Raw genomic sequence first — 27,318 nt, 5'->3', positions numbered from 1 at the left:
GTTTCGAGTTTTCCTTTTTCTGCCTTAATGGTAGTAAAACGCTTTCCTTTCATCGAGGAAAAAGGCAGTCCCACCGTGATTTTCATCCCTAACATATCGAATGAGAGGAGGGACTACATGTCAGATTTCTTTGGATGTCCTGCAGCTAAGTTCTAAGAGCCATCTTTGATGTGCCTTTTCGCCATAGATTTCATAAAGTTTACCGAAGTAGTACATTGGTGGCCGGACAGTTGGATCAACTGATAGGTCGATAGACTTAGTGCCACCGCGAGCTAGTTCATCTGCAACTGTTTTTCAGGAGAAATAAAGGTTTGTGACTTGAGATTCTTGAGGGGCGCATGTCTATCCACTTATACCGTCACCAGCAGCTTTTTTGATAGCAAGGATCCATGTCTGAAAAACGAAGCAGCTATCGTAAAGCCTGTATGAGTGTTCAATTAGTGGGTTCTCGAAAAAGAAGCCGGCGCCAGTGCCTTCTCCCACTTTGGATCCGTCTGTGTATATTGCCAGACCGTCCCGGAAAGATTACGGATAATGAGTCAAACCTGAAGCAACGGCTGTCGTTCGGAGATCCAGAATATCATTTAAAGCAGCCCGAGGAGTGCTTTTAACTGAGCCGTCAGTAATGACGCCTATAGTGATAACTTGTCCCAATAATGTTAATGCTTTATCATTATCACGCTTCACACGACATGGTTATTTTCCATTTACGCAAATTGGTCAATTTATCATTTCGACAACATTTTCTCTCCAATACTCGGACGTGGTAAGCTTGCCCTCCGTGGACATAGACATTGTGTAGTTCAACCTCTAATCAGAAGATGGCACTTTTTGCTGGCTGGAAAAATTGACGTCGGTGTAAAACATAATTTTCTTCTCTCAGAATGGGGTAATATTTAAGAAACTATTGATTAAAAGAAATACTGTTTCAAGTTAAAAGATAAGAATTCACCATCTGTTGTTCGTTACAGATCATGCATATCGCTTATCAGCAATTAATTGAATACAATTAATCTGAATAAATATGAAATCATTGACACTTAAAAAGAGGATTCTTTGTATAGAATTATCAGTACGCTCCAACGGTTGTGACTGTGATGTTTAATTTTGTACGAGTAAAATGAAAGTGATTCCAATTATTTTCTTATTGATAATTATACTCGCTTCTAATGATGCAGCTGATAATATCACCAGCGAAGAATTATGTGTAAGTCGTAACCAAAAATAATAATGAATAACAACATATTTAAAGTCATTGTAATTCACCAGTATCCCTATGAAGAAGATGACCATCTTTTATTTTTGTGGAGACATTTATTCATAAAAGTGAATACCCTTTTGCTGGAATCGGACAAGAGGTGGGTGCTGGAATAAATTTATTCAATTCAATTGCTCCAAACGAAAATTCTCAATTCAAATCTAAGTCTTCTATATTCGTATTTTCAGGCAATATGAACAAGAGAAAAAATGGATAAAATTTTGGAAAAAATTTAAGTAATGAATTCTGATATCCGGCATATGTAAGTAACATTGTGATTCAGTATTCAAATGATATTATTCAAGTTTTCTTATTTGCTAAACTATTTTCAGACAACTTCGTCAACAGATTAATAAGACAGACATTTTGGCAAGAATTGAAGATGTGAACGGAAATATAGTGGAAAATGCACAGAAAGTGAATGTGCAAAACATATGTAATCGGCTAGATAAAAATTGGTAGGTATACTCGTAATGGCAATATGCCGGAAACGAAGACATTTCAAATCAAACCATTTCAATCATCAAACATTTTTTATATTAAGATTAGAATGTGCCCACTCAGAGCTAGTGTGTTCGACTACAAAACCTTGGTTTTTTGTTCACAAAATTACGAAGAAATATTGATGTACATTTCTACAAATCAGAAGTTCGTGAGTTCAAAAGCAGCAGAGAGCGAAATAAAAGAAAACAAGTAAAAAATTGTTAGTCGGTTTTGCCGACACATATATACCCTCAGCCATTTTTTAAATATTGGGGAGAAGTACCGGAAGTTGTGGACCGGTATTGTCCCATGAAACTAAGTTTGGATACAATATGACGAAGACCAAATGTTGGACCAAATCGGTTGAACAGTTCGAGAGTTACCGTGCTCTCCGACCGCCACATATGCTGACATAGGGATTTTTTTACACCTTTCGGGGTGTTTTCCTAAGAAATATGGACTTGCCCCTGAAAAAACTTTTACCGTTGTAATGGAGGTAGCGAATGCAAATCGCTTCAACAAAAATCAAGGTGATTCGAGAGGAGGTCTTAAAGTGAAACGTGAAAACGTGGATATTTTAAAGAATTTTTTCCAAGGTTACTCATATTGTAATGTTCACAGTTCAAAAGTTTTATTAGAATGAAAAAATATTTTTACAATTTTCATAATTTGACACATATAAATTTCAAAGCATATATTGTGATTTTAGATATTTCTACACAAAGTAGAAATTTGTTCAACACTCCTCCTCTTTGTTTAGAAGTCCAATCAAAGATCTTAAGTATTGCAGCCGATTTCTTGGTAAAGGCTTTGTTAACAAATCGGCTACCATTTCTTCAGTTGGACAATATTTCAGATTTACAAAATTTTGATTACAATAATCTTTCACAAAATTGTATTTAATATCTATATGTTTTGATGTTGCATTGAATTTCTCATTGAAAACCATTTTGATACAGCTTTGATTGTCTTCGTATATAGTGATAGGAGTAATGACACTAAAACACATTTCTGTTAAAAGGCCATGAATCCACTTAGCCTCTTTACATCCTTCAACCAAAGCAATATACTCTGCCTTTGCAGTCGATAAAGACACACTTGATTGTTTTCGACAAGACCAACTAATTATTCCACCATTCAGATAAAAAACATAGCCACTATGAGATTTTCGATCAATTTTATTCTCTGCCCAATCAGCATCGACGTATCCGTGTAATTGATCATTTTCCAAAACACTGCTAAGTTTTAAAAATAGTTTTGCTGTCCCCTTCAAATACTTTATAATACGTTTCACTTCGTTCCAATCTTCGGTAGTTGGTCCATCCACCTTTTGAGAAAGAATTGCCACACTTGCTGCATTGTCAGGTCTTGTATTGGTCGCAATATATAGGAGACATCCAATTGCTCGTTGATACATTTTATTGTCCAGTAGTTTTTCTGCCTCTGATGTTCTGTTGTAAGCTGGATTTAGAGGAATATCTGAGTACTTTGTATCTCGAAGTCCGAAATTATTCACTATCTTTATTATATAGCTTTCTTGATTTAACATGTAACTTCCATCTTTGTTACGAACTACTTGCATTCCTAGATAATGTTTGATCGGTCCCAAATTTGTTATAAGAAATTTACTACTTAGCTTCTTGAATACTTCTTCGATAAATTCAATATTTTTACTTGCTACTATTATGTCATCGACATAAACCAAAAGGTATTGAATATTTTCTCCGCAAATATTTGTATATAAACATGGATCTATAGCACTTTGTTGAAAACCGTATTCTATTAATGCCGTATGAAAGCATTGGTTCCACGAACGAGCCGCTTGTTTCAGACCATACAGACTTTTCTTAAGCATGCATACTTTATTTGGTTCATCTCTTGATTGGAATCCAGGCGGTTGTTTCATATAAATCGTTTCATGTAAATCATTATTCAAAAAAGCGGTCTTCACGTCAAAGTGATATAAATGCATTTGATTCTTTCCTGCTATTGAAAATAAAATTCTTGATGTTGTATGTCTAACAACGGGAGCAAATACTTCATCGTAGTCTATGCCAAATTTTTGATTATATCCTTGAGCTACTAAACGAGCCTTAAATCGTTCAACTTCGTCCTTTTCATTTGTCTTTTTTTAAAAACCCATTTACATCCAATAGCATTTCTACCTGGAGGAAGGTCGACGAAAATCCACGTACCATTTTCATATATTGAAGCCAGTTCTTCTTTCATGGCTGATATCCATTGAGCTTTCTCCTCCTTAATTGAAATGGCCTCATTAAAATTACTTGGTTCTTTCGTGATAATGGCCGAATTTATTTGAAATTTTTTAGGTAAGACTCCTTTATTAGCGCGACTCGATATTCTTCTTTTTGGAATTGGACTTTGTATGGCATCTTCAAAATTTTCATTGGAATCTGATATATGTTCGAAATTTTCACTCAATTCTTCATGTTCTGTGTTATCATTTTCAATTGTCTCTTCAGGGTCATTATCTTCATCTTCCAAAAGATCCACACTTTCTAAGTTATTGACAACACTACTTTTTTCTTGATTTTTACATTCCTCTTTGAGACTATATGGCAAAAGTACTAAACTATGAGATTGATTTGAAGATTGATTGAAGATACTGATCAGTTCCTTATTTAAAAATGAAACACCCCGTGAAATTTCAATTTTGTTACTACTCGGATCAAGAATTCTGAAACCCTTAGAATTGTGGTCATATCCGACTAATATCTTTCGGCTTGATTTAGCATCCAATTTTCTCCTTTTTTTCTTTTGGTACATGCACATAACAATAACAACCAAATGTATGCAAATTTTTCAAACTTGGTTTCCTTTTGAACTTCAATTCATATGGTGTTGTTGCAACACTTCGTGAAGGCAATCGATTCTGAATGTAATTTGCAGTCATTAATGCCTCTCCCCAAATGGCTTTATTGAGTTTTGAATCAACCAACATGCATTTTACCATCTCCATTAAAGTGCGATTCTTTCGTTCTGCAGCCCCATTTTGTTGGGGGCTATATGGAACTGTATATTGAATTTCTGTACCACATGTATTTAAGAACGTCTTCAATTTTTGATTTATATATTCTCCTCCTCTATCTGACCTAATAGCCTTTGGGAAATTACCGGTCTAATTTCGTACTGTATTCCAAAACTCTACTATCTTGTCATAGACTTCATCTTTTGTCTTCAAAAGATATACAGTGCAATATCTACTATAGTCATCTATTAGAGTTATAAAGTACTTATTACCACTATAAGTCGCAGGATATATTGCGCCACAAACATCAGAATGAATTAGATCAAAACAGCTCTTCGATCGGCTTAGGCTTTCCTTCGGGAATGATGTTCTGACCATTTTGCTTTGTAAACACACCTCGCAAGGTGCATCATGTTTATTGCAAATACCAATTTGTAAATCATCTGCTAAATCATCTCTCTTTAATTTTTGAATATCGGCTTCATTGTGATGACCAAGAACACGATGCCAATAGTGTATACAACCTTTATTACAATCATCATCGGACAGAGCTTTTTCAGAATTAGAATTTAGAACATATAAACCATTCTTAAGAACTGCTTGCAAATGATTTTAGAATCTTTCAGTATTACACATTCTTTCTCAAAAAAACTGACTTTGTACCCTTTCTCAGTAATCTTTCTTACTGAAAGCAAGTTAGAATTAAAGTCAGGTACAAAATAAACATCAGTAATACTTAGGATGGCCGAATCCGTTCTTATTTTGCATACACCTTTTCCTTTGGATTGAGACCGACTTCCATTTGCTACACTTATTGTATGAGATTGGTCGTTGAAATCCAGTTGATTGAATAATTTTTGGTTTCTTGAAATGTGACAACTTGCTCCAGAGTCTATAATCCACACAGTGTCATCGTCTTCTTTATTTGCTGTCATCAAAACGTATTCGGTCTCTTGATTTTCTTGCATACATTCACTTACATTGGCATATTTTCTGTTTTTCCTGCACCACTCTTGATACTTCACACATTCAGATTTAATATGGCCAGGTTTCTTGCAAAAATAACATGTTTTTAAATCAAATTTCTTCGGATTTTTGAAGCTTTTTAGGACTGACATTTCATGTGGAATATCACGCTCACATCTCTTATGGTATTCTTCCATTAATTTGCTTTTCACCATGTCAATTGAAAGATCTTTGTCAGGTCTTACCTCTAGTGCTGTAATTAAGCCATCATAGCTGGATGGGAGGCTGCTCAGTAGCATTGATACTTTCCAGTCTTCCGTTATGCTTTGAGATCCAATAGCTTGCAATTTATCGAATAACTCCATCATGGTATTTATATGTGATTGCATGTTTTCCCCTTCGCTCATATGCATATTACATATCTTTCTCATTAGCGTAACCTTTGAACTTAATGTTACCCGTTCATGCTGAGCCTTCAAACTATTCCATGCCCCTCTTGAGCTTTTTTCGTTCCGAATGTGTATCAACTGATTGTCTTCTACACATAAACTTATAATGGCAAATGCCTCTTTATCTTGTTTGTTCCAAATCTCAGATTCTTCTGGGGTGGGAGACTCTATGACAGACCAAAGATCTTCCTTTATCAAATACATTTTAAGTTTAAAGTTCCAATTATAATAATTATCTTGGTTAAGCTTTTCAATTCCAAAGAACTTATTGTTGTCGCCCATCGTAATCCTTTTAGTTGCGAAAGTCTACCTTTTATCCTTGTATGTAATGTGAAAACTATAGGCCCATAACCTATTGTAATATTCACAGTTCAAAAGTTTTATTAGAATGAAAAAATATTTTTACAATTTTCATAATTTGACACATATATAAATTTCAAAGCATATATTGTGATTTTAGATATTTCTAAACAAAGTAGAAATTTGTTCAACAACTCAGACCACAAAATGTGGATTTTTTAAAGAATTTTTTCCAAGGTTACTCAGACGACAAAACGTGGATTTTTTAAAGAATTTTTTCCAAAATTAATCGGACCACAAAACGCGGATTTTTTAAACAATTTTTTCCAAAATTAATCGGACAACAAAACGCGGATTTTTAAAGAATTTCTTCCAAGGTTACTCAGACCACAAAACGTGGATTTTTTAAAGAATTTTTCCAAGGTTACTCAGACCACAAAGCGTTGATTTTTCAAAGAATTTTTTCCAAGGTTACTCAGACCACAAAACGTGGATTTTTTAAAGAATTTTTTCCAAGGTTGCTCAGACCACAAAACGTGGATTTTTTAAAGAATTTTCTCCAAGGTTTCTCAGACCACAAAACGTCTTTTTTTTAAAGAATTTTCTCCAAGGTTACTCAGACCACAAAACGTCTTTTTTTAAAGAATTTTCTCCAAGGTTACTCAGACCACAAAACGTGGATTTTTTAAAGAATTTTTTCCAAGGTTACTCAGACCACCAAACGTGGATTTTTTAAAGAATTTTTTCCAAGGTTACTCAGACCACAAAACGTGGATTTTTTAAAAAATTTTTTCCAAGGTTACTCAGACCACAAAACGTGGATTTTGTAAAGAATTTTTTCCAAGGTTACTCAGACCACAAAACTTGGATTTTTTAAAGAATTTTTTCCAAGGTTACTCAGACCACAAAACGTGGATTTTTTAAAGAATTTTTTCCAAGGTTACTCAGACCACAAAACGTGGATTTTTTAAAGAATTTTTTCCAAGGTTACTCAGACCACAAAACGTGGATTTTTTAAAGAATTTTTTCCAAGGTTACTCAGACCACAAAACGTGGATTTTTTAAAGAATTTTTTCCAAGGTTACTCAGACCACAAAACGTGGATTTTTTAAAGAATTTTTTCCAAGGTTACTCAGACCACAAAACGTGGATTTTTTAAAGAATTTTTTCCAAGGTTACTCAGACCACAAAACGTGGATTTTTTAAAGAAATTTTTCCAAGGTTACTCAGACCACAAAACGTGGATTTTTTAAAGAATTTTTTCCAAGGTTACTCAGACCACAAAACGTGGATTTTTTAAAGAATTTTTTCCAAGGTTACTCAGACCACAAAACGTGGATTTTTTAAAGAATTCTTTCCAAGGTTACTCAGACCACAAAACGTGGATTTTTTAAAGAACTTTTTCCAAGGTTACTCAGACCACAAAACGTGGATTTTTTAAAGAATTTTTTCCAAGGTTACTCAGACCACAAAACGTGAATTTTTTAAAGAATTTTTTCCAAGGTTACTCAGACCACAAAACGTGGATTTTTTAAAGAATTTTTTCCAAGGTTACTCAGACCACAAAACGTGGATTTTTTAAAGAATTTTTTCCAAGGTTACTCAGACCACAAAACGTGGATTTTTTAAAGAATTTTTTCCAAGGTTACTCAGACCACAAAACGTGGATTTTTTAAAGAATTTTTTCCAAGGTTACTCAGACCACAAAACGTGGATTTTTTAAAGAATTTTTTCCAAGGTTACTCAGACCACAAAACGTGGATTTTTTAAAGAATTTTTTCCAAGGTTACTCAGACCACAAAACGTGGATTTTTTAAAGAATTTTTTCCAAGGTTACTCAGACCACAAAACGTGGATTTTTTAAAGAATTTTGTCCAAGGTTACTCAGACCACAAAACGTGGATTTTTTAAAGAATTTTTTCCAATGTTACTCAGACCACAAAACGTGGATTTTTTAAAGAATTTTTTCCAAGGTTACTCAGACCACAAAACGTGGATTTTTTAAAGAATTTTCTCCATGGTTTCTCAGACCACAAAACGTCTTTTTTTTAAAGAATTTTCTCCAAGGTTACTCAGACCACAAAACGTGGATTTTTTAAAGAATTTTTTCCAAGGTTACTCAGACCACAAAACGTGGATTTTTTAAAGAATTTTCTCCATGGTTTCTCAGACCACAAAACGTGGATTTTTTAAAGAATTTTTTCCAAGTTTACTCAGACCACAAAACGTGGATTTTTTAAAGAATTTTTTCCAAGGTTACTCAGACCACAAAACGTGGATTTTTTAAAGAATTTTTTCCAAGGTTACTCAGACCACAAAACGTGGATTTTTTAAACAATTTTTTCCAAGGTTACTCAGACCACAAAACGTGGACTTTTTAAACAATTTTTTCCAAGGTTACTCAGACCACAAAACGTGGATTTTTTAAAGAATTTTTTCCAAGGTTACTCAGACCACAAAACGTGGATTTTTTAAAGAATTTTTTCCAAGGTTACTCAGACCACAAAACGTGGATTTTTTAAACAATTTTTTCCAAGGTTACTCAGACCACAAAACGTGGATTTTTTAAACAATTTTTTCCAAGGTTACTCAGACCACAAAACGTGGATTTTTTAAAGAATTTTTTCCAAGGTTACTCAGACCACAAAACGTGGATTTTTTAAACAATTTTTTCCAAGGTTACTCAGACCACAAAACGTGGATTTTTTAAAGAATTTTTTCCAAGGTTACTCAGACCACAAAACGTGGATTTTTTAAACAATTTTTTCCAAGGTTACTCAGACCACAAAACGTGGATTTTTTAAACAATTTTTTCCAAGGTTACTCAGACCACAAAACGTGGATTTTTTAAAGAATTTTTTCCAAGGTTACTCAGACCACAAAACGTGGATTTTTTAAACAATTTTTTCCAAGGTTACTCAGACCACAAAACGTGGATTTTTTAAAGAATTTTTTCCAAGGTTACTCAGACCACAAAACGTGGATTTTTTAAACAATTTTTTCCAAGGTTACTCAGACCACAAAACGTGGACTTTTTAAACAATTTTTTCCAAGGTTACTCAGACCACAAAACGTGGATTTTTTAAACAATTTTTTCCAAGGTTACTCAGACCACAAAACGTGGATTTTTTAAAGAATTTTTTCCAAGGTTACTCAGACCACAAAACGTGGATTTTTTAAACAATTTTTTCCAAGGTTACTCAGACCACAAAACGTGGATTTTTTAAACAATTTTTTCCAAGGTTACTCAGACCACAAAACGTGGACTTTTTAAACAATTTTTTCCAAGGTTACTCAGACCACAAAACGTGGATTTTTTAAACAATTTTTTCCAAGGTTACTCAGACCACAAAACGTGGATTTTTTAAAGAATTTTTTCCAAGGTTACTCAGACCACAAAACGTGGATTTTTTAAAGAATTTTTTCCAAGGTTACTCAGACCACAAAACGTGGATTTTTTAAACAATTTTTTCCAAGGTTACTCAGACCACAAAACGTGGATTTTTTAAACAATTTTTTCCAAGGTTACTCAGACCACAAAACGTGGATTTTTTAAACAATTTTTTCCAAGGTTACTCAGACCACAAAACGTGGATTTTTTAAACAATTTTTTCCAAGGTTACTCAGACCACAAAACGTGGATTTTTTAAACAATTTTTTCCAAGGTTACTCAGACCACAAAACGTGGATTTTTTAAACAATTTTTTCCAAGGTTACTCAGACCACAAAACGTGGATTTTTTAAAGAATTTTTTCCAAGGTTACTCAGACCACAAAACGTGGATTTTTTAAACAATTTTTTCCAAGGTTACTCAGACCACAAAACGTGGATTTTTTAAAGAATTTTTTCCAAGGTTACTCAGACCACAAAACGTGGATTTTTTAAACAATTTTTTCCAAGGTTACTCAGACCACAAAACGTGGATTTTTTAAAGAATTTTTTCCAAGGTTACTCAGACCACAAAACGTGGATTTTTTAAACAATTTTTTCCAAGGTTACTCAGACCACAAAACGTGGATTTTTTAAACAATTTTTCCAAGGTTACTCAGACCACAAAACGTGGATTTTTTAAACAATTTTTTCCAAGGTTACTCAGACCACAAAACGTGGATTTTTTAAACAATTTTTTCCAAGGTTACTCAGACCACAAAACGTGGATTTTTTGAACAATTTTTTTCCAAGGTTACTCAGACCACAAAACGTGGATTTTTTAAACAATTTTTTCCAAGGTTACTCAGACCACAAAACGTGGATTTTTTAAAGAATTTTTTCCAAGGTTACTCAGACCACAAAACGTGGATTTTTTAAAAAATTTTTTCCAAGGTTACTCAGACCACAAAACGTGGATTTTTTAAACAATTTTTTCCAAGGTTACTCAGACCACAAAACGTGGATTTTTTAAAGAATTTTTTCCAAGGTTACTCAGACCACAAAACGTGGATTTTTTAAAAAATTTTTTCCAAGGTTACTCAGACCACAAAACGTGGATTTTTTAAACAATTTTTTCCAAGGTTACTCAGACCACAAAACGTGGATTTTTTAAAGAATTTTTTCCAAGGTTACTCAGACCACAAAACGTGGATTTTTTAAAGAATTTTTTCCAAGGTTACTCATACCACAAAACGTGGATTTTTTAAAGAATTTTTTCCAAGGTTACTCAGACCACAAAACGTGGATTTTTTAAACCATTTTTTTCCAAGGTTACTCAGACCACAAAACGTGGATTTTTTAAAGACTTTTTTCCAAGGTTACTCAGACCACTAAACTTGGATTTTTTAAAGAATTTTTTCCAAGGTTACTCAGACCACAAAACGTGGATTTTTTAAAGAATTTTTTCAAGGTTACTCAGACCACAAAACGTGGATTTTTTAAAGAATTTTTTCCAAAATTAATCAGACCACAAAACATGGATTTTTTAAAGAATTTTTTCCAAAATTAATCAGACCACAAAACGTGGATTCTTTAAAGATATTTTTCCAAAATTAATCAGACCACAAAACGTGGATTCTTTAAAGAATTTTTTCCAAAATTAATCAGACCACAAAACGTGGATTTTTTAAAGAATTTTTTCCAAAATTAATCAGACCACAAAACGTGGATTTTTTAAAGAATTTTTTCCAAAATTAATCAGACCACAAAACGTGGATTTTTTAAAGAATTTTTTCCAAAATTAATCAGACCACAAAACGTGGATTTTTTAAAGATTTTTTTCCAAAATTAATCAGACCACAAAACGTGGATTTTTTAAAGAATTTTTTCCAAAATTAATCAGACCACAAAACGTGGATTTTTTAAAGAATATTTTCCAAAATTAATCAGACCACAAAACGTGGATTTTTTAAAGAATTTTTTCCAAAATTAATCAGACCACAAAACGTGGATTTTTTAAAGAATTTTTTCCAAAATTAATCAGACCACAAAACGTGGATTTTTTAAAGAATTTTTTCCAAAATTAATCAGACCACAAAACGTTGATTTTTTAAAGAATTTTTTCCAAAATTAATCAGACCACAAAACGTGGATTTTTTAAAGAATTTTTTCCAAAATTAATCAGACCACAAAACGTGGATTTTTTAAAGAATTTTTTCCAAAATTAATCAGACCACAAAACGTTGATTTTTTAAAGAATTTTTTCCAAAATTAATCAGACCACAAAACGTGGATTTTTTAAAGAATTTTTTCCAAAATTAATCAGACCACAAAACGTGGATTTTTTAAAGAATTTTTTCCAAAATTAATCAGACCACAAAACGTGGATTTTTTAAAGAATTTTTTCCAAAATTAATCAGACCACAAAACGTGGATTTTTTAAAGAATTTTTTCCAAAATTAATCAGACCACAAAACGTGGATTTTTTAAAGAATTTTTTCCAAAATTAATCAGACCACAAAACGTGGATTTTTTAAAGAATTTTTTCCAAAATTAATCAGACCACAAAACGTGGATTTTTTAAAGAATTTTTTCCAAAATTAATCAGACCACAAAACGTGGATTTTTTAAAGAATTTTTTCCAAAATTAATCAGACCACAAAACGTGGATTTTTTAAAGAATTTTTTCCAAAATTAATCAGACCACAAAACGTGGATGTTTTAAAGAATTTTTTCCAAGGTTACTCAGACCACAAAACGTGGATTTTTTAAAGAATTTTTTCCAAGGTTACTCAGACCACAAAACGTTGATTTTTTAAAGAATTTTTTCCAAGGTTACTCAGACCACAAAACGTGGATTTTTTAAAGAATTTTTTCCAAGGTTACTCAGACCACAAAACGTGGATTTTTTAAAGAATTTTTTCCAAGGTTACTCAGACCACAAAACGTGGATTTTTTAAAGAATTTTTTTCAAGGTTACTCAGACCACAAAACGTGGATTTTTTAAAGAATTTTTTCCAAGGTTACTCAGACCACAAAACGTGGATTTTTTAAAGAATTTTTTCCAAGGTTACTCAGACCACAAAACGTGGATTTTTTAAAGAATTTTTTCCAAGGTTACTCAGACCACAAAACGTGGATTTTTTAAAGAATTTTTTCCAAGGTTACTCAGACCACAAAACGTGGATTTTTTAAAGAATTTTTTCCAAGGTTACTCAGACCACAAAACGTGGATTTTTTAAAGAATTTTTTCCAAGGTTACTCAGACCACAAAACGTAGATTTTTTAAAGAATTTTTTCCAAGGTTACTCAGACCACAAAACGTGGATTTTTTAAAGAATTTTTTCCAAGGTTACTCAGACCACAAAACGTGGATTTTTTAAAGAATTTTTTCCAAGGTTACTCAGACCACAAAACGTGGATTTTTTAAAGAATTTTTTCCAAGGTTACTCAGACCACAAAACGTGGATTTTTTAAAGAATTTTTTCCAAGGTTACTCAGACCACAAAACGTGGATTTTTTAAAGAATTTTTTCCAAGGTTACTCAGAACACAAAACCTGGATTTTTTAAAGAATTTTTTCCAAGGTTACTCAGACCACAAAACGTGGATTTTTTAAAGAATTTTTTCCAAGGTTACTCAGACCACAAAACGTGGATTTTTTAATGAATTTTTTCCAAGGTTACTCAGACCACAAAACATGGATTTTTTAAAGAATTTTTTCCAAAATTAATCAGACCACAAAACGTGGATTTTTTAAAGAATTTTTTCCAAGGTTACTCAGACCACAAAACGTGGATTTTTTAAAGAATTTTTTCCAAGGTTACTCAGACCACAAAACGTTGATTTTTTAAAGAATTTTTTCCAAGGTTACTCAGACCACAAAACGTGGATTTTTTAATGAATTTTTTCCAAGGTTACTCAGACCACAAAACGTGGATTTTTTAAAGAATTTTTTCCAAGGTTACTCAGACCACAAAACGTGGATTTTTTAAAGAATTTTTTCCAAGGTTACTCAGACCACAAAACGTGGATTTTTTAAAGAATTTTTTCCAAGGTTACTCAGACCACAAAACGTGGATTTTTTAAAGAATTTTTTCCAAGGTTACTCAGACCACAAAACGTGGATTTTTTAAAGAATTTTTTCCAAGGTTACTCAGACCACAAAACGTGGATTTTTTAAAGAATTTTTTCCAAGGTTACTCAGACCACAAAACGTGGATTTTTTAAAGAATTTTTTCCAAGGTTACTCAGACCACAAAACGAGGATTTTTAAAGAATTTTTTCCAAGGTTACTCAGACCACAAAACGTGGATTTTTTAAAGAATTTTTTCCAAGGTTACTCAGACCACAAAACGTGGATTTTTTAAAGAATTTTTTCCAAGGTTACTCAGACCACAAAACGTGGATTTTTTAAAGAATTTTTTCCAAGGTTACTCAGACCACAAAACGTGGATTTTTTAAAGAATTTTTTCCAAGGTTACTCAGACCACAAAACGTGGATTTTTTAAAGAATTTTTTCCAAGGTTACTCAGACCACAAAACGTGGATTTTTTAAAGAATTTTTTCCAAGGTTACTCAGACCACAAAACGTGGATTTTTTAAAGAATTTTTTCCAAGGTTACTCAGACCACAAAACGTGGATTTTTTAAAGAATTTTTTCCAAGGTTACTCAGACCACAAAACGTGGATTTTTTAAAGAATTTTTTCCAAGGTTACTCAGACCACAAAACGTGGATTTTTTAAAGAATTTTTTCCAAGGTTACTCAGACCACAAAACGTGGATTTTTTAAAGAATTTTTTCCAAGGTTACTCAGACCACAAAACGTGGATTTTTTAAAGAATTTTTTCCAAGGTTACTCAGACCACAAAACGTGGATTTTTTAAAGAATTTTTTCCAAGGTTACTCAGACCACAAAACGTGGATTTTTTAAAGAATTTTTTCCAAGGTTACTCAGACCACAAAACGTGGATTTTTTAAAGAATTTTTTCCAAGGTTACTCAGACCACAAAACGTGGATTTTTTAAAGAATTTTTTCCAAGGTTACTCAGACCACAAAACGTGGATTTTTTAAAGAATTTTTTCCAAGGTTACTCAGACCACAAAACGTGGATTTTTTAAAGAATTTTTTCCAAGGTTACTCAGACCACAAAACGTGGATTTTTTAAAGAATTTTTTCCAAGGTTACTCAGACCACAAAACGTGGATTTTTTAAAGAATTTTTTCCAAGGTTACTCAGACCACAAAACGTGGATTTTTTAAAGAATTTTTTCCAAGGTTACTCAGACCACAAAACGTGGATTTTTTAAAGAATTTTTTCCAAGGTTACTCAGACCACAAAACGTGGATTTTTTAAAGAATTTTTTCCAAGGTTACTCAGACCACAAAACGTGGATTTTTTAAAGAATTTTCTCCAAGGTTACTCAGACCACAAAACGTGGATTTTTAAAGAATTTTTTTCCAAGGTTACTCAGACCACAAAACGTGGATATTTTAAAGAATTTTTTCCAAGGTTACTCAGACCACAAAACGTGGATTTTTTAAAGAATTTTTTCCAAGGTTACTCAGACCACAAAACGTGGATTTTTAAAGAGTTTTTTCCAAGTTTACTTAGACCACAAAACGTGGATTTTTTAAAGAATTTTTTTCCACGGTTACTCAGACCACAAAACGTGGATTTTTTAAAGAATTTTTTCTAAGGTTACTTAGACCACAAAACGTCGATTTTTTAAAGAACTTTTCCAAGATTACTCAGACGTGGATTTTTTAAAGAACTTTTCCAAGATTACTCAGACTACAAAACGAGGATTTTTTAAACAATTTTTTTCCACAAAACGTGGATTTTTTAAACAATTTTTTCCAAGGTTACTCAGACCACAAAACGTGGATTTTTTAAACAATTTTTTCCAAGGTTACTCAGACCACAAAACGTGGATTTTTAAAAAATTTTTTCCAAGGTTACTCAGACCACAAAACGTGGATTTTTAAAAAAATTTTTCCAAGGTTACTCATACCACAAAACGTGGATTTTTAAAGAATTTTTTCCAAGGTTACTCAGACCACAAAACGTGGATTTTTTAAAGAATTTTTTCCAAGGTTACTCATACCACAAAACGTGGATTTTTTAAACAATTTTTTCCAAGGTTACTCAGACCACAAAACGTGGATTTTTTAAACAATTTTTTCCAAGGTTACTCATACCACAAAACGTGGATTTTTAAAGAATTTTTTCCAAGGTTACTCAGACCACAAAACGTGGATTTTTTAAAGAATTTTTTCCAAGGTTACTCATACCACAAAACGTGGATTTTTTAAAGAATTTTTTCCAAGGTTACTCATACCACAAAACGTGGATTTTTTAAACAATTTTTTCCAAGGTTACTCTGACCACAAAACGTGGATTTTTTAAAGAATTTTTTCCAAGGTTACTCTGACCACAAAACGTGGATTTTTTTAAGAATTTTTTCCAAGGTTACTCAGACCACAAAACGTGGATTTTTTAAAGAATTTTTTCCAAGGTTACTCAGACCACAAAACGTGGATTTTTTAAAGAATTTTTTCCAAGGTTACTCAGACCACAAAACGAGGATTTTTAAAGAGTTTTTTCCAAGTTTACTCAGACCACAAAACGTGGATTTTTTAAACAATTTTTTCCAAGGTTACTCAGACCACAAAACTTGGATTTTTTAAAAAATTTTTTCCAAGGTTACTCAGACCACAAAACGAGGATTTTTAAAGAGTTTTTTCCAAGTTTACTCAGACCACAAAACGTGGATTTTTTAAAGAATTTTTTTCCACGGTTACTCAGACCACAAAACGTGGATTTTTTAAAGAATTTTTTCTAAGGTTACTCAGACCACAAAACGTCGATTTTTTAAAGAACTTTTCCAAGATTACTCAGACGTGGATTTTTTAAAGAATTTTTTCCAAGGTTACTCAGACCACAAAACGTAGATTTTTTAAAGAATTTTTTCCAAGGTTACTCAGACCACAAAACGTGGATTTTTTAAAGAATTTTTTCCAAGGTTACTCAGACCACAAAACGTGGATTTTTAAAGAATTTTTTCCAAGGTTACTCAGACCACAAAACGTGGATTTTTTAAAGAATTTTTTCCAAGGTTACTCAGACCACAAAACGTGGATTTTTAAAGAATTTTTTCCAAGGTTACTCAGACCACAAAACGTGGATTTTTTAAAGAATTTTTTCCAAGGTTACTCAGACCACAAAACGTGGATTTTTTAAAGAATTTTTTCCAAGGTTACTCATACCACAAAACGTGGGTTTTTTAAAGAATTTTTTCCAAGGTTACTCAGACCACAAAACGTGGATTTTTAAAGAATTTTTTCCAATGTTACTCAGACCACAAAACGTGGATTTTTTAAAGAATTTTTTCCAAGTTTACTCAGACCACAAAACGTGGATTTTTTAAAGAATTTTTTCCAAGGTTACTCAGACCACAAAACGTGGATTTTTTAAAGAATTTTTTCCAAGGTTACTCAGACCACAAAACGTGGATTTTTTAAAGAATTTTTTCCAAGGTTACTCAGACCACAAAACGTGGATTTTTTAAAGAATTTTTTCCAAGGTTACTCAGACCACAAAACGTGGATTCTTTAAAGAATTTTTTCCAAGGTTACTCAGACCACAAAACGTGGATTCTTTAAAGAATTTTTTCCAAGGTTACTCAGACCACAAAACGTGGATTTTTTAAAGAATTTTTTCCAAGGTTACTCAGACCACAAAACGTGGATTTTTTAAAGAATTTTTTCCAAGGTTACTCAGACCACAAAACGTGGATTTTTTAAAGAATTTTTTCCAAGGTTACTCAGACCACAAAACGTGGATTTTTTAAAGAATTTTTTCCAAGGTTACTCAGACCACAAAACGTGGATTTTTTAAAGAATTTTTTCCAAGGTTACTCAGACCACAAAACGTGGATTTTTTAAAGAATTTTTTCCAAGGTTACTCAGACCACAAAACGTGGATTTTTTAAAGAATTTTTTCCAAGGTTACTCAGACCACAAAACGTGGATTTTTTAAAGAATTTTTTCCAAGGTTACTCAGACCACAAAACGTGGATTTTTTAAAGAATTTTTTCCAAGGTTACTCAGACCACAAAACGTGGATTTTTTAAAGAATTTTTTCCAAGGTTACTCAGACCACAAAACGTGGATTTTTTAAAGAATTTTTTCCAAGGTTACTCAGACCACAAAACGTGGATTTTTTAAAGAATTTTTTCCAAGGTTACTCAGACCACAAAACGTTGATTTTTTAAAGAATTTTTTCCAAGGTTACTCAGACCACAAAACGTGGATTTTTTAATGAATTTTTTCCAAGGTTACTCAGACCACAAAACGTGGATTTTTTAAAGAATTTTTTCCAAGGTTACTCAGACCACAAAACGTGGATTTTTTAAAGAATTTTTTCCAAGGTTACTCAGACCACAAAACGTGGATTTTTTAAAGAATTTTTTCCAAGGTTACTCAGACCACAAAACGTGGATTTTTTAAAGAATTTTTTCCAAGGTTACTCAGACCACAAAACGTGGATTTTTTAAAGAATTTTTTCCAAGGTTACTCAGACCACAAAACGTGGATTTTTTAAAGAATTTTTTCCAAGGTTACTCAGACCACAAAACGTGGATTTTTTAAAGAATTTTTTCCAAGGTTACTCAGACCACAAAACGAGGATTTTTAAAGAATTTTTTCCAAGGTTACTCAGACCACAAAACGTGGATTTTTTAAAGAATTTTTTCCAAGGTTACTCAGACCACAAAACGTGGATTTTTTAAAGAATTTTTTCCAAGGTTACTCAGACCACAAAACGTGGATTTTTTAAAGAATTTTTTCCAAGGTTACTCAGACCACAAAACGTGGATTTTTTAAAGAATTTTTTCCAAGGTTACTCAGACCACAAAACGTGGATTTTTTAAAGAATTTTTTCCAAGGTTACTCAGACCACAAAACGTGGATTTTTTAAAGAATTTTTTCCAAGGTTACTCAGACCACAAAACGTGGATTTTTTAAAGAATTTTTTCCAAGGTTACTCAGACCACAAAACGTGGATTTTTTAAAGAATTTTTTCCAAGGTTACTCAGACCACAAAACGTGGATTTTTTAAAGAATTTTTTCCAAGGTTACTCAGACCACAAAACGTGGATTTTTTAAAGAATTTTTTCCAAGGTTACTCAGACCACAAAACGTGGATTTTTTAAAGAATTTTTTCCAAGGTTACTCAGACCACAAAACGTGGATTTTTTAAAGAATTTTTTCCAAGGTTACTCAGACCACAAAACGTGGATTTTTTAAAGAATTTTTTCCAAGGTTACTCAGACCACAAAACGTGGATTTTTTAAAGAATTTTTTCCAAGGTTACTCAGACCACAAAACGTGGATTTTTTAAAGAATTTTTTCCAAGGTTACTCAGACCACAAAACGTGGATTTTTTAAAGAATTTTTTCCAAGGTTACTCAGACCACAAAACGTGGATTTTTTAAAGAATTTTTTCCAAGGTTACTCAGACCACAAAACGTGGATTTTTTAAAGAATTTTTTCCAAGGTTACTCAGACCACAAAACGTGGATTTTTTAAAGAATTTTTTCCAAGGTTACTCAGACCACAAAACGTGGATTTTTTAAAGAATTTTTTCCAAGGTTACTCAGACCACAAAACGTGGATTTTTTAAAGAATTTTTTCCAAGGTTACTCAGACCACAAAACGTGGATTTTTTAAAGAATTTTTTCCAAGGTTACTCAGACCACAAAACGTGGATTTTTTAAAGAATTTTCTCCAAGGTTACTCAGACCACAAAACGTGGATTTTTAAAGAATTTTTTTCCAAGGTTACTCAGACCACAAAACGTGGATATTTTAAAGAATTTTTTCCAAGGTTACTCAGACCACAAAACGTGGATTTTTTAAAGAATTTTTTCCAAGGTTACTCAGACCACAAAACGTGGATTTTTAAAGAGTTTTTTCCAAGTTTACTTAGACCACAAAACGTGGATTTTTTAAAGAATTTTTTTCCACGGTTACTCAGACCACAAAACGTGGATTTTTTAAAGAATTTTTTCTAAGGTTACTTAGACCACAAAACGTCGATTTTTTAAAGAACTTTTCCAAGATTACTCAGACGTGGATTTTTTAAAGAACTTTTCCAAGATTACTCAGACTACAAAACGAGGATTTTTTAAACAATTTTTTTCCACAAAACGTGGATTTTTTAAACAATTTTTTCCAAGGTTACTCAGACCACAAAACGTGGATTTTTTAAACAATTTTTTCCAAGGTTACTCAGACCACAAAACGTGGATTTTTAAAAAATTTTTTCCAAGGTTACTCAGACCACAAAACGTGGATTTTTAAAAAAATTTTTCCAAGGTTACTCATACCACAAAACGTGGATTTTTAAAGAATTTTTTCCAAGGTTACTCAGACCACAAAACGTGGATTTTTTAAAGAATTTTTTCCAAGGTTACTCATACCACAAAACGTGGATTTTTTAAACAATTTTTTCCAAGGTTACTCAGACCACAAAACGTGGATTTTTTAAACAATTTTTTCCAAGGTTACTCATACCACAAAACGTGGATTTTTAAAGAATTTTTTCCAAGGTTACTCAGACCACAAAACGTGGATTTTTTAAAGAATTTTTTCCAAGGTTACTCATACCACAAAACGTGGATTTTTTAAAGAATTTTTTCCAAGGTTACTCATACCACAAAACGTGGATTTTTTAAACAATTTTTTCCAAGGTTACTCTGACCACAAAACGTGGATTTTTTAAAGAATTTTTTCCAAGGTTACTCTGACCACAAAACGTGGATTTTTTTAAGAATTTTTTCCAAGGTTACTCAGACCACAAAACGTGGATTTTTTAAAGAATTTTTTCCAAGGTTACTCAGACCACAAAACGTGGATTTTTTAAAGAATTTTTTCCAAGGTTACTCAGACCACAAAACGAGGATTTTTAAAGAGTTTTTTCCAAGTTTACTCAGACCACAAAACGTGGATTTTTTAAACAATTTTTTCCAAGGTTACTCAGACCACAAAACTTGGATTTTTTAAAAAATTTTTTCCAAGGTTACTCAGACCACAAAACGAGGATTTTTAAAGAGTTTTTTCCAAGTTTACTCAGACCACAAAACGTGGATTTTTTAAAGAATTTTTTTCCACGGTTACTCAGACCACAAAACGTGGATTTTTTAAAGAATTTTTTCTAAGGTTACTCAGACCACAAAACGTCGATTTTTTAAAGAACTTTTCCAAGATTACTCAGACGTGGATTTTTTAAAGAATTTTTTCCAAGGTTACTCAGACCACAAAACGTAGATTTTTTAAAGAATTTTTTCCAAGGTTACTCAGACCACAAAACGTGGATTTTTTAAAGAATTTTTTCCAAGGTTACTCAGACCACAAAACGTGGATTTTTAAAGAATTTTTTCCAAGGTTACTCAGACCACAAAACGTGGATTTTTTAAAGAATTTTTTCCAAGGTTACTCAGACCACAAAACGTGGATTTTTAAAGAATTTTTTCCAAGGTTACTCAGACCACAAAACGTGGATTTTTTAAAGAATTTTTTCCAAGGTTACTCAGACCACAAAACGTGGATTTTTTAAAGAATTTTTTCCAAGGTTACTCATACCACAAAACGTGGGTTTTTTAAAGAATTTTTTCCAAGGTTACTCAGACCACAAAACGTGGATTTTTAAAGAATTTTTTCCAAGGTTACTCAGACCACAAAACGTGGATTTTTTAAAGAATTTTTTCCAAGTTTACTCAGACCACAAAACGTGGATTTTTTAAAGAATTTTTTCCAAGGTTACTCAGACCACAAAACGTGGATTTTTTAAAGAATTTTTTCCAAGGTTACTCAGACCACAAAACGTGGATTTTTTAAAGAATTTTTTCCAAGGTTACTCAGACCACAAAACGTGGATTTTTTAAAGAATTTTTTCCAAGGTTACTCAGACCACAAAACGTGGATTCTTTAAAGAATTTTTTCCAAGGTTACTCAGACCACAAAACGTGGATTCTTTAAAGAATTTTTTCCAAGGTTACTCAGACCACAAAACGTGGATTTTTTAAAGAATTTTTTCCAAGGTTACTCAGACCACAAAACGTGGATTTTTTAAAGAATTTTTTCCAAGGTTACTCAGACCACAAAACGTGGATTTTTTAAAGAATTTTTTCCAAGGTTACTCAGACCACAAAACGTGGATTTTTTAAAGAATTTTTTCCAAGGTTACTCAGACCACAAAACGTGGATTTTTTAAAGAATTTTTTCCAAGGTTACTCAGACCACAAAACGTGGATTTTTTAAAGAATTTTTTCCAAGGTTACTCAGACCACAAAACGTGGATTTTTTAAAGAATTTTTTCCAAGGTTACTTAGACCACAAAACGTGGATTTTTTAAAGAATTTTTTCCAAGGTTACTCAGACCACAAAACGTGGATTTTTTAAAGAATTTTTTCCAAGGTTACTCAGACCACAAAACGTGGATTTTTTAAAGAATTTTTTCCAAGGTTACTCAGACCACAAAACGTGGATTTTTTAAAGAATTTTTTCCAAGGTTACTCAGACCACAAAACGTGGATTTTTTAAAGAATTTTTTCCAAGGTTACTCAGACCACAAAACGTGGATTTTTTAAAGAATTTTTTCCAAGGTTACTCAGACCACAAAACGTGGATTTTTTAAAGAATTTTTTCCAAGGTTACTCAGACCACAAAACGTGGATTTTTTAAAGAATTTTTTCCAAGGTTACTCAGACCACAAAACGTGGATTTTTTAAAGAATTTTTTCCAAGGTTACTCAGACCACAAAACGTGGATTTTTTAAAGAATTTTTTCCAAGGTTACTCAGACCACAAAACGTGGATTTTTTAAAGAATTTTTTCCAAGGTTACTCAGACCACAAAACGTGGATTTTTTAAAGAATTTTTTCCAAGGTTACTCAGACCACAAAACGTGGATTTTTTAAAGAATTTTTTCCAAGGTTACTCAGACCACAAAACGTGGATTTTTTAAAGAATTTTTTCCAAGGTTACTCAGACCACAAAACGTGGATCTATAAGGAATTTTTTCCAAAATTAATCAGACCACAAAACGTGGATTTTTTAAAGAATTTTTTCCAAAATTAATCAGACAACAAAACTTGGATTTTTTAAAAAATTTTTTCCAAAATAAATCAGACCACAAAACGTGGATTTTTTAAAGAATTTTTTCCAAAATTAATCAGACCACAAAACGTGGATTTTTTAAAGAATTTTTCAAAATTTATCAGACAACAAAACGTGCATTTTTTTAAGAACTTTTTCCAATATTAATCAGACCACAAAACGTGGATTTTTTAAAGAATTTTTTCCAAAATTAATCAGACCACAAAACGTGGATTTTTTAAAAAATTTTTTCCAAAATAAATCAGACCACAAAACGTGGATTTTTTAAAGAATTTTTCAAAATTTATCAGACAACAAAACGTGCATTTTTTTAAGAATTTTTTCCAAAATTAATCAGACAACAAAACTTGGATTTTTTAAAAAATTTTTTCCAAAATAAATCAGACCACAAAACGTGGATTTTTTAAAGAATTTTTTCCAAAATTAATCAGACCACAAAACGTGGATTTTTTAAAGAATTTTTCAAAATTTATCAGACAACAAAACGTGCATTTTTTTAAGAATTTTTTCCAATATTAATCAGACCACAAAACGTGGATTTTTTAAAGAATTTTTTCCAAAATTAATCAGACCACAAAACGTGGATTTTTTAAAGAATTTTTTCCAAAATTAATCAGACCACAAAACGTGGATTTTTTAAAGAATTTTTTCCAAAATTAATCAGACCACAAAACGTGGATTTTTTAAAGAATTTTTTCCAAAATTAATCAGACCACAAAACGTGGATTTTTTAAAGAATTTTTTCCAAAATTAATCAGACCACAAAACGTTGATTTTTTAAAGAATTTTTTCCAAAATTAATCAGACCACAAAACATGGATTTTTTAAAGAATTTTTTCCAAAATTAATCAGACCACAAAACGTGGATTTTTTAAAGAATTTTTTCCAAAATTAATCAGACCACAAAACGTGGATTTTTTAAAGAATTTTTCCAAAATTAATCAGACCACAAAAACGTGGATTTTTTAAAGAATTTTTTCCAAAATTAATCAGACCACAAAACGTGGATTTTTTAAAGAATTTTTCCAAAATTAATCTGACCACAAAACGTGGATTTTTTAAAGAATTTTTTCCAAAATTAATCAGACCACAAAACGTGAATTTTTTAAACAATTTTTCCAAAATTAATCAGACCACAAAACGTGGATTTTTTAAAGAATTTTTTCCAAGGTTACTCAGACCACAAAACATGGATTTTTTAAAGAATTTTTTCCAAGGTTACTCAGACCACAAAACATGGATTTTTTAAAGAATTTTTTCCAAGGTTACACAGACCACAAAACGTGGATTTTTAAAAAAAATTTTTCCAAGGTTACACAGACCACAAAACGTGGATTTTTTAAAGAATTTTTTCCAAGGTTACTCAGACCACAAAACGTGGATTTTTTAAAGAATTTTTTCCAAGGTTACTCAGACCACAAAACGTGGATTTTTTAAAGAATTTTTTCCAAGGTTACTCAGACCACAAAACGTGGATTTTTTAAAGAATTTTTTCCAAGGTTACTCAGACCACAAAACGTGGATTTTTTAAAGAATTTTTTCCAAGGTTACTCAGACCACAAAACGTGGATTTTTTAAAGAATTTTTTCCAAGGTTACTCAGACCACAAAACGTGGATTTTTTAAACAATTTTTTCCAAGGTTACTCAGACCACAAAACGTGGATTTTTTAAACAATTTTTTCCAAGGTTACTCAGACCACAAAACGTGGATTTTTTAAACAATTTTTTCCAAGGTTACTCAGACCACAAAACGTGGATTTTTTAAACAATTTTTTCCAAGGTTACTCAGACCACAAAACGTGGATTTTTTAAACAATTTTTTCCAAGGTTACTCAGACCACAAAACGTGGATTTTTTAAACAATTTTTTCCAAGGTTACTCAGACCACAAAACGTGGATTTTTTAAACAATTTTTTCCAAGGTTACTCAGACCACAAAACGTGGATTTTTTAAACAATTTTTTCCAAGGTTACTCAGACCACAAAACGTGGATTTTTTAAACAATTTTTTCCAAGGTTACTCAGACCACAAAACGTGGATTTTTTAAACAATTTTTTCCAAGGTTACTCAGACCACAAAACGTGGATTTTTTAAACAATTTTTTCCAAGGTTACTCAGACCACAAAACGTGGATTTTTTAAACAATTTTTTCCAAGGTTACTCAGACCACAAAACGTGGATTTTTTAAACAATTTTTTCCAAGGTTACTCAGACCACAAAACGTGGATTTTTTAAACAATTTTTTCCAAGGTTACTCAGACCACAAAACGTGGATTTTTTAAACAATTTTTTCCAAGGTTACTCAGACCACAAAACGTGGATTTTTTAAACAATTTTTTCCAAGGTTACTCAGACCACAAAACGTGGATTTTTTAAACAATTTTTTCCAAGGTTACTCAGACCACAAAACGTGGATTTTTTAAACAATTTTTTCCAAGGTTACTCAGACCACAAAACGTGGATTTTTTAAACAATTTTTTCCAAGGTTACTCAGACCACAAAACGTGGATTTTTTAAACAATTTTTTCCAAGGTTACTCAGACCACAAAACGTGGATTTTTTAAAGAATTTTTTCCAAGGTTACTCAGACCACAAAACGTGGATTTTTTAAACAATTTTTTCCAAGGTTACTCAGACCACAAAACGTGGATTTTTTAAAGAATTTTTTTAAAGTTTTTCTAATTTCCTATATTGTAGTTCTTATCGCAACCTTCTGGTACCACTTTCCAAAAAACAGTCTTGTCTTATCCATGGAACCAAGAATACCTTGCACCCAAAACATGATGAATCAACCAATTAGCCAGTTGATAGGTCCGTCCATAATTCCTTTTTTAATTTAGATTGTTGTTTATGATATTTTCACATAACGGATGTAGGTCTAGATGGACAACCATTTTAACGAGAATGGATGGCTCCGTGTATTTTAAAAGAAGTTGGAGTGAATATAAAGCCGGATTCGGAAATCCACCTTTCGGAGAATTTTTCATTGGCATGGAAAAACTTCATCCACTAACCACTACTAAAGCAGTTGTAGAATTGTTAATTATATTGAGAACATGGGATGGAGAAGAGCGTTGTGCTATCTATGATGGCTTTGAGATAGGCAATGAGACGGAAAAATATCGAATCAAATTTTTGGGTAAATATGATGGAAATGCGGGTGATCAAATGCGGACTCACATTGGGTACAATTTTTCCACATACGATGAGGATAATGACGCATATGACGAAGGAAATTGTGCCAAAGCGTGGAGAGGTGCATGGTGGTTTAACGCTTGCTATGAAAGGTATAGTTCATTTATGTCATACCATGGAAATTTGTATTTTTCATCATTTTTTAATTTTTTTCAGTCATTTATTTGGACCATATATGCAAGAAGTGAATGCATCTACAAGAGGTGTTAGCTGGAATAATCCGGATTGGAAAGGTTCCTACTATTCGTTTGAATATGCCGCAATGTTGTTGCGCCCAAAAATAAACAATTAATAAATGTTTAATATGGAATAACAAAATTAATAAATTTGTTCCCTTTGATTCTACAACAGCGTTAAAAATGAATTTAAATTTTAAATCACGAAAATTCCATACAAGCCCACTGTGCAAAATTTTTTTATATTTTTTATTAGATAGCTGATAAAACAACAAAAAATAAAAAAATATTTTTTCTTCTATTTGGACCAATATTAAAGAAGTTATGAATATTTCTGTGCACATAGTTTTTACAGAATTTGACATTTTTAGGGGGCGATATCTCTAGAACCGTTTGTCAAAAAATTCTGAAAATATACTAAAATGTTTTGTTGATGAGCAGCATCACCACAGCAAAAAACAAAGGAAATCAAAAACCTCATCTTGAAAAAGTGTCCGATTTCGCTCAGGAACCCCCATATGTAAGGCATATGTCAGTAATTTCGGAAATTAAAACAACTTATCATGAGAAAGGTAAATTAAAATTGTAATAAACCCAGCAAAAAGTTTGCCTCCAAAGAGGCAGTTAAATCATATCGCTCATTTACTCAAAGAGTGGCCTAACTCAAAAAATGCGTTTTCTGGGTTAGCAATTTCTATTTCTTCTACGACTTCTAATTTATATTGTGTCAAATTTTCATTCTGATATCTCTAAAACTCGACGAGTTACAACTTATTTACTACGACTTTGCCATAATTCAATACAAGTATTTTGAGTTTATGACATTTCAAATCATGCTTCATCTTGCACAGAAATGTAGCGCTGGTTATCTGTTTGCAAAATAGGGTCCAAGTGGTCATTTTAGTTTTTGTGTAATAATCTTTTTAAGTGGGGAAGTCAAATTTCAATCGCC

General features: G+C 31.9%; 1 protein-coding gene across 2 annotated transcripts; it reads left to right on the top strand.

Annotated features, from left to right (window-relative positions):
• Positions 1-971: 971 nt before the first annotated feature.
• On the top strand, positions 972-26,542 carry LOC141398988 (ryncolin-1-like). 2 transcript variants are annotated; one of them, XM_073976880.1, is made up of 6 exons: positions 972-1,207; positions 1,270-1,358; positions 1,447-1,520; positions 1,591-1,716; positions 25,872-26,282; positions 26,347-26,542. In XM_073976880.1, exons 3-6 carry the CDS (start codon positions 1,498-1,500, stop codon positions 26,480-26,482), a joined length of 696 nt encoding a protein of 231 aa, XP_073832981.1. In that variant the 5' UTR covers positions 972-1,207; positions 1,270-1,358; positions 1,447-1,497; the 3' UTR covers positions 26,483-26,542. The 2 variants fall into 2 exon arrangements, with proteins under 2 accessions (XP_073832981.1, XP_073832982.1); XM_073976881.1 differs by having other exon boundaries at positions 1,087-1,207; positions 1,425-1,520.
• Positions 26,543-27,318: the final 776 nt, after the last annotated feature.

The sequence above is a fragment of the Musca autumnalis genome, unplaced genomic scaffold (assembly GCF_047663935.1).
Source record: "Musca autumnalis isolate F117 unplaced genomic scaffold, ASM4766393v1 scaffold_3, whole genome shotgun sequence".
Classification (NCBI taxonomy): domain Eukaryota; kingdom Metazoa; phylum Arthropoda; class Insecta; order Diptera; family Muscidae; genus Musca; species Musca autumnalis.
This window is presented reverse-complemented; position numbering and strand designations above follow the sequence as displayed.

Coding starts and splice junctions, on each gene's coding strand:
- LOC141398988 (XM_073976880.1), top strand. CDS start 1,498: ATGAATTCTGATATCCGGCATAT. Junction 1,717..25,871: donor AATCGGCTAGATAAAAATTG/GTAGGTATACTC, acceptor TAACGGATGTAG/GTCTAGATGGACAACCATTT. Junction 26,283..26,346: donor TTTAACGCTTGCTATGAAAG/GTATAGTTCATT, acceptor AATTTTTTTCAG/TCATTTATTTGGACCATATA.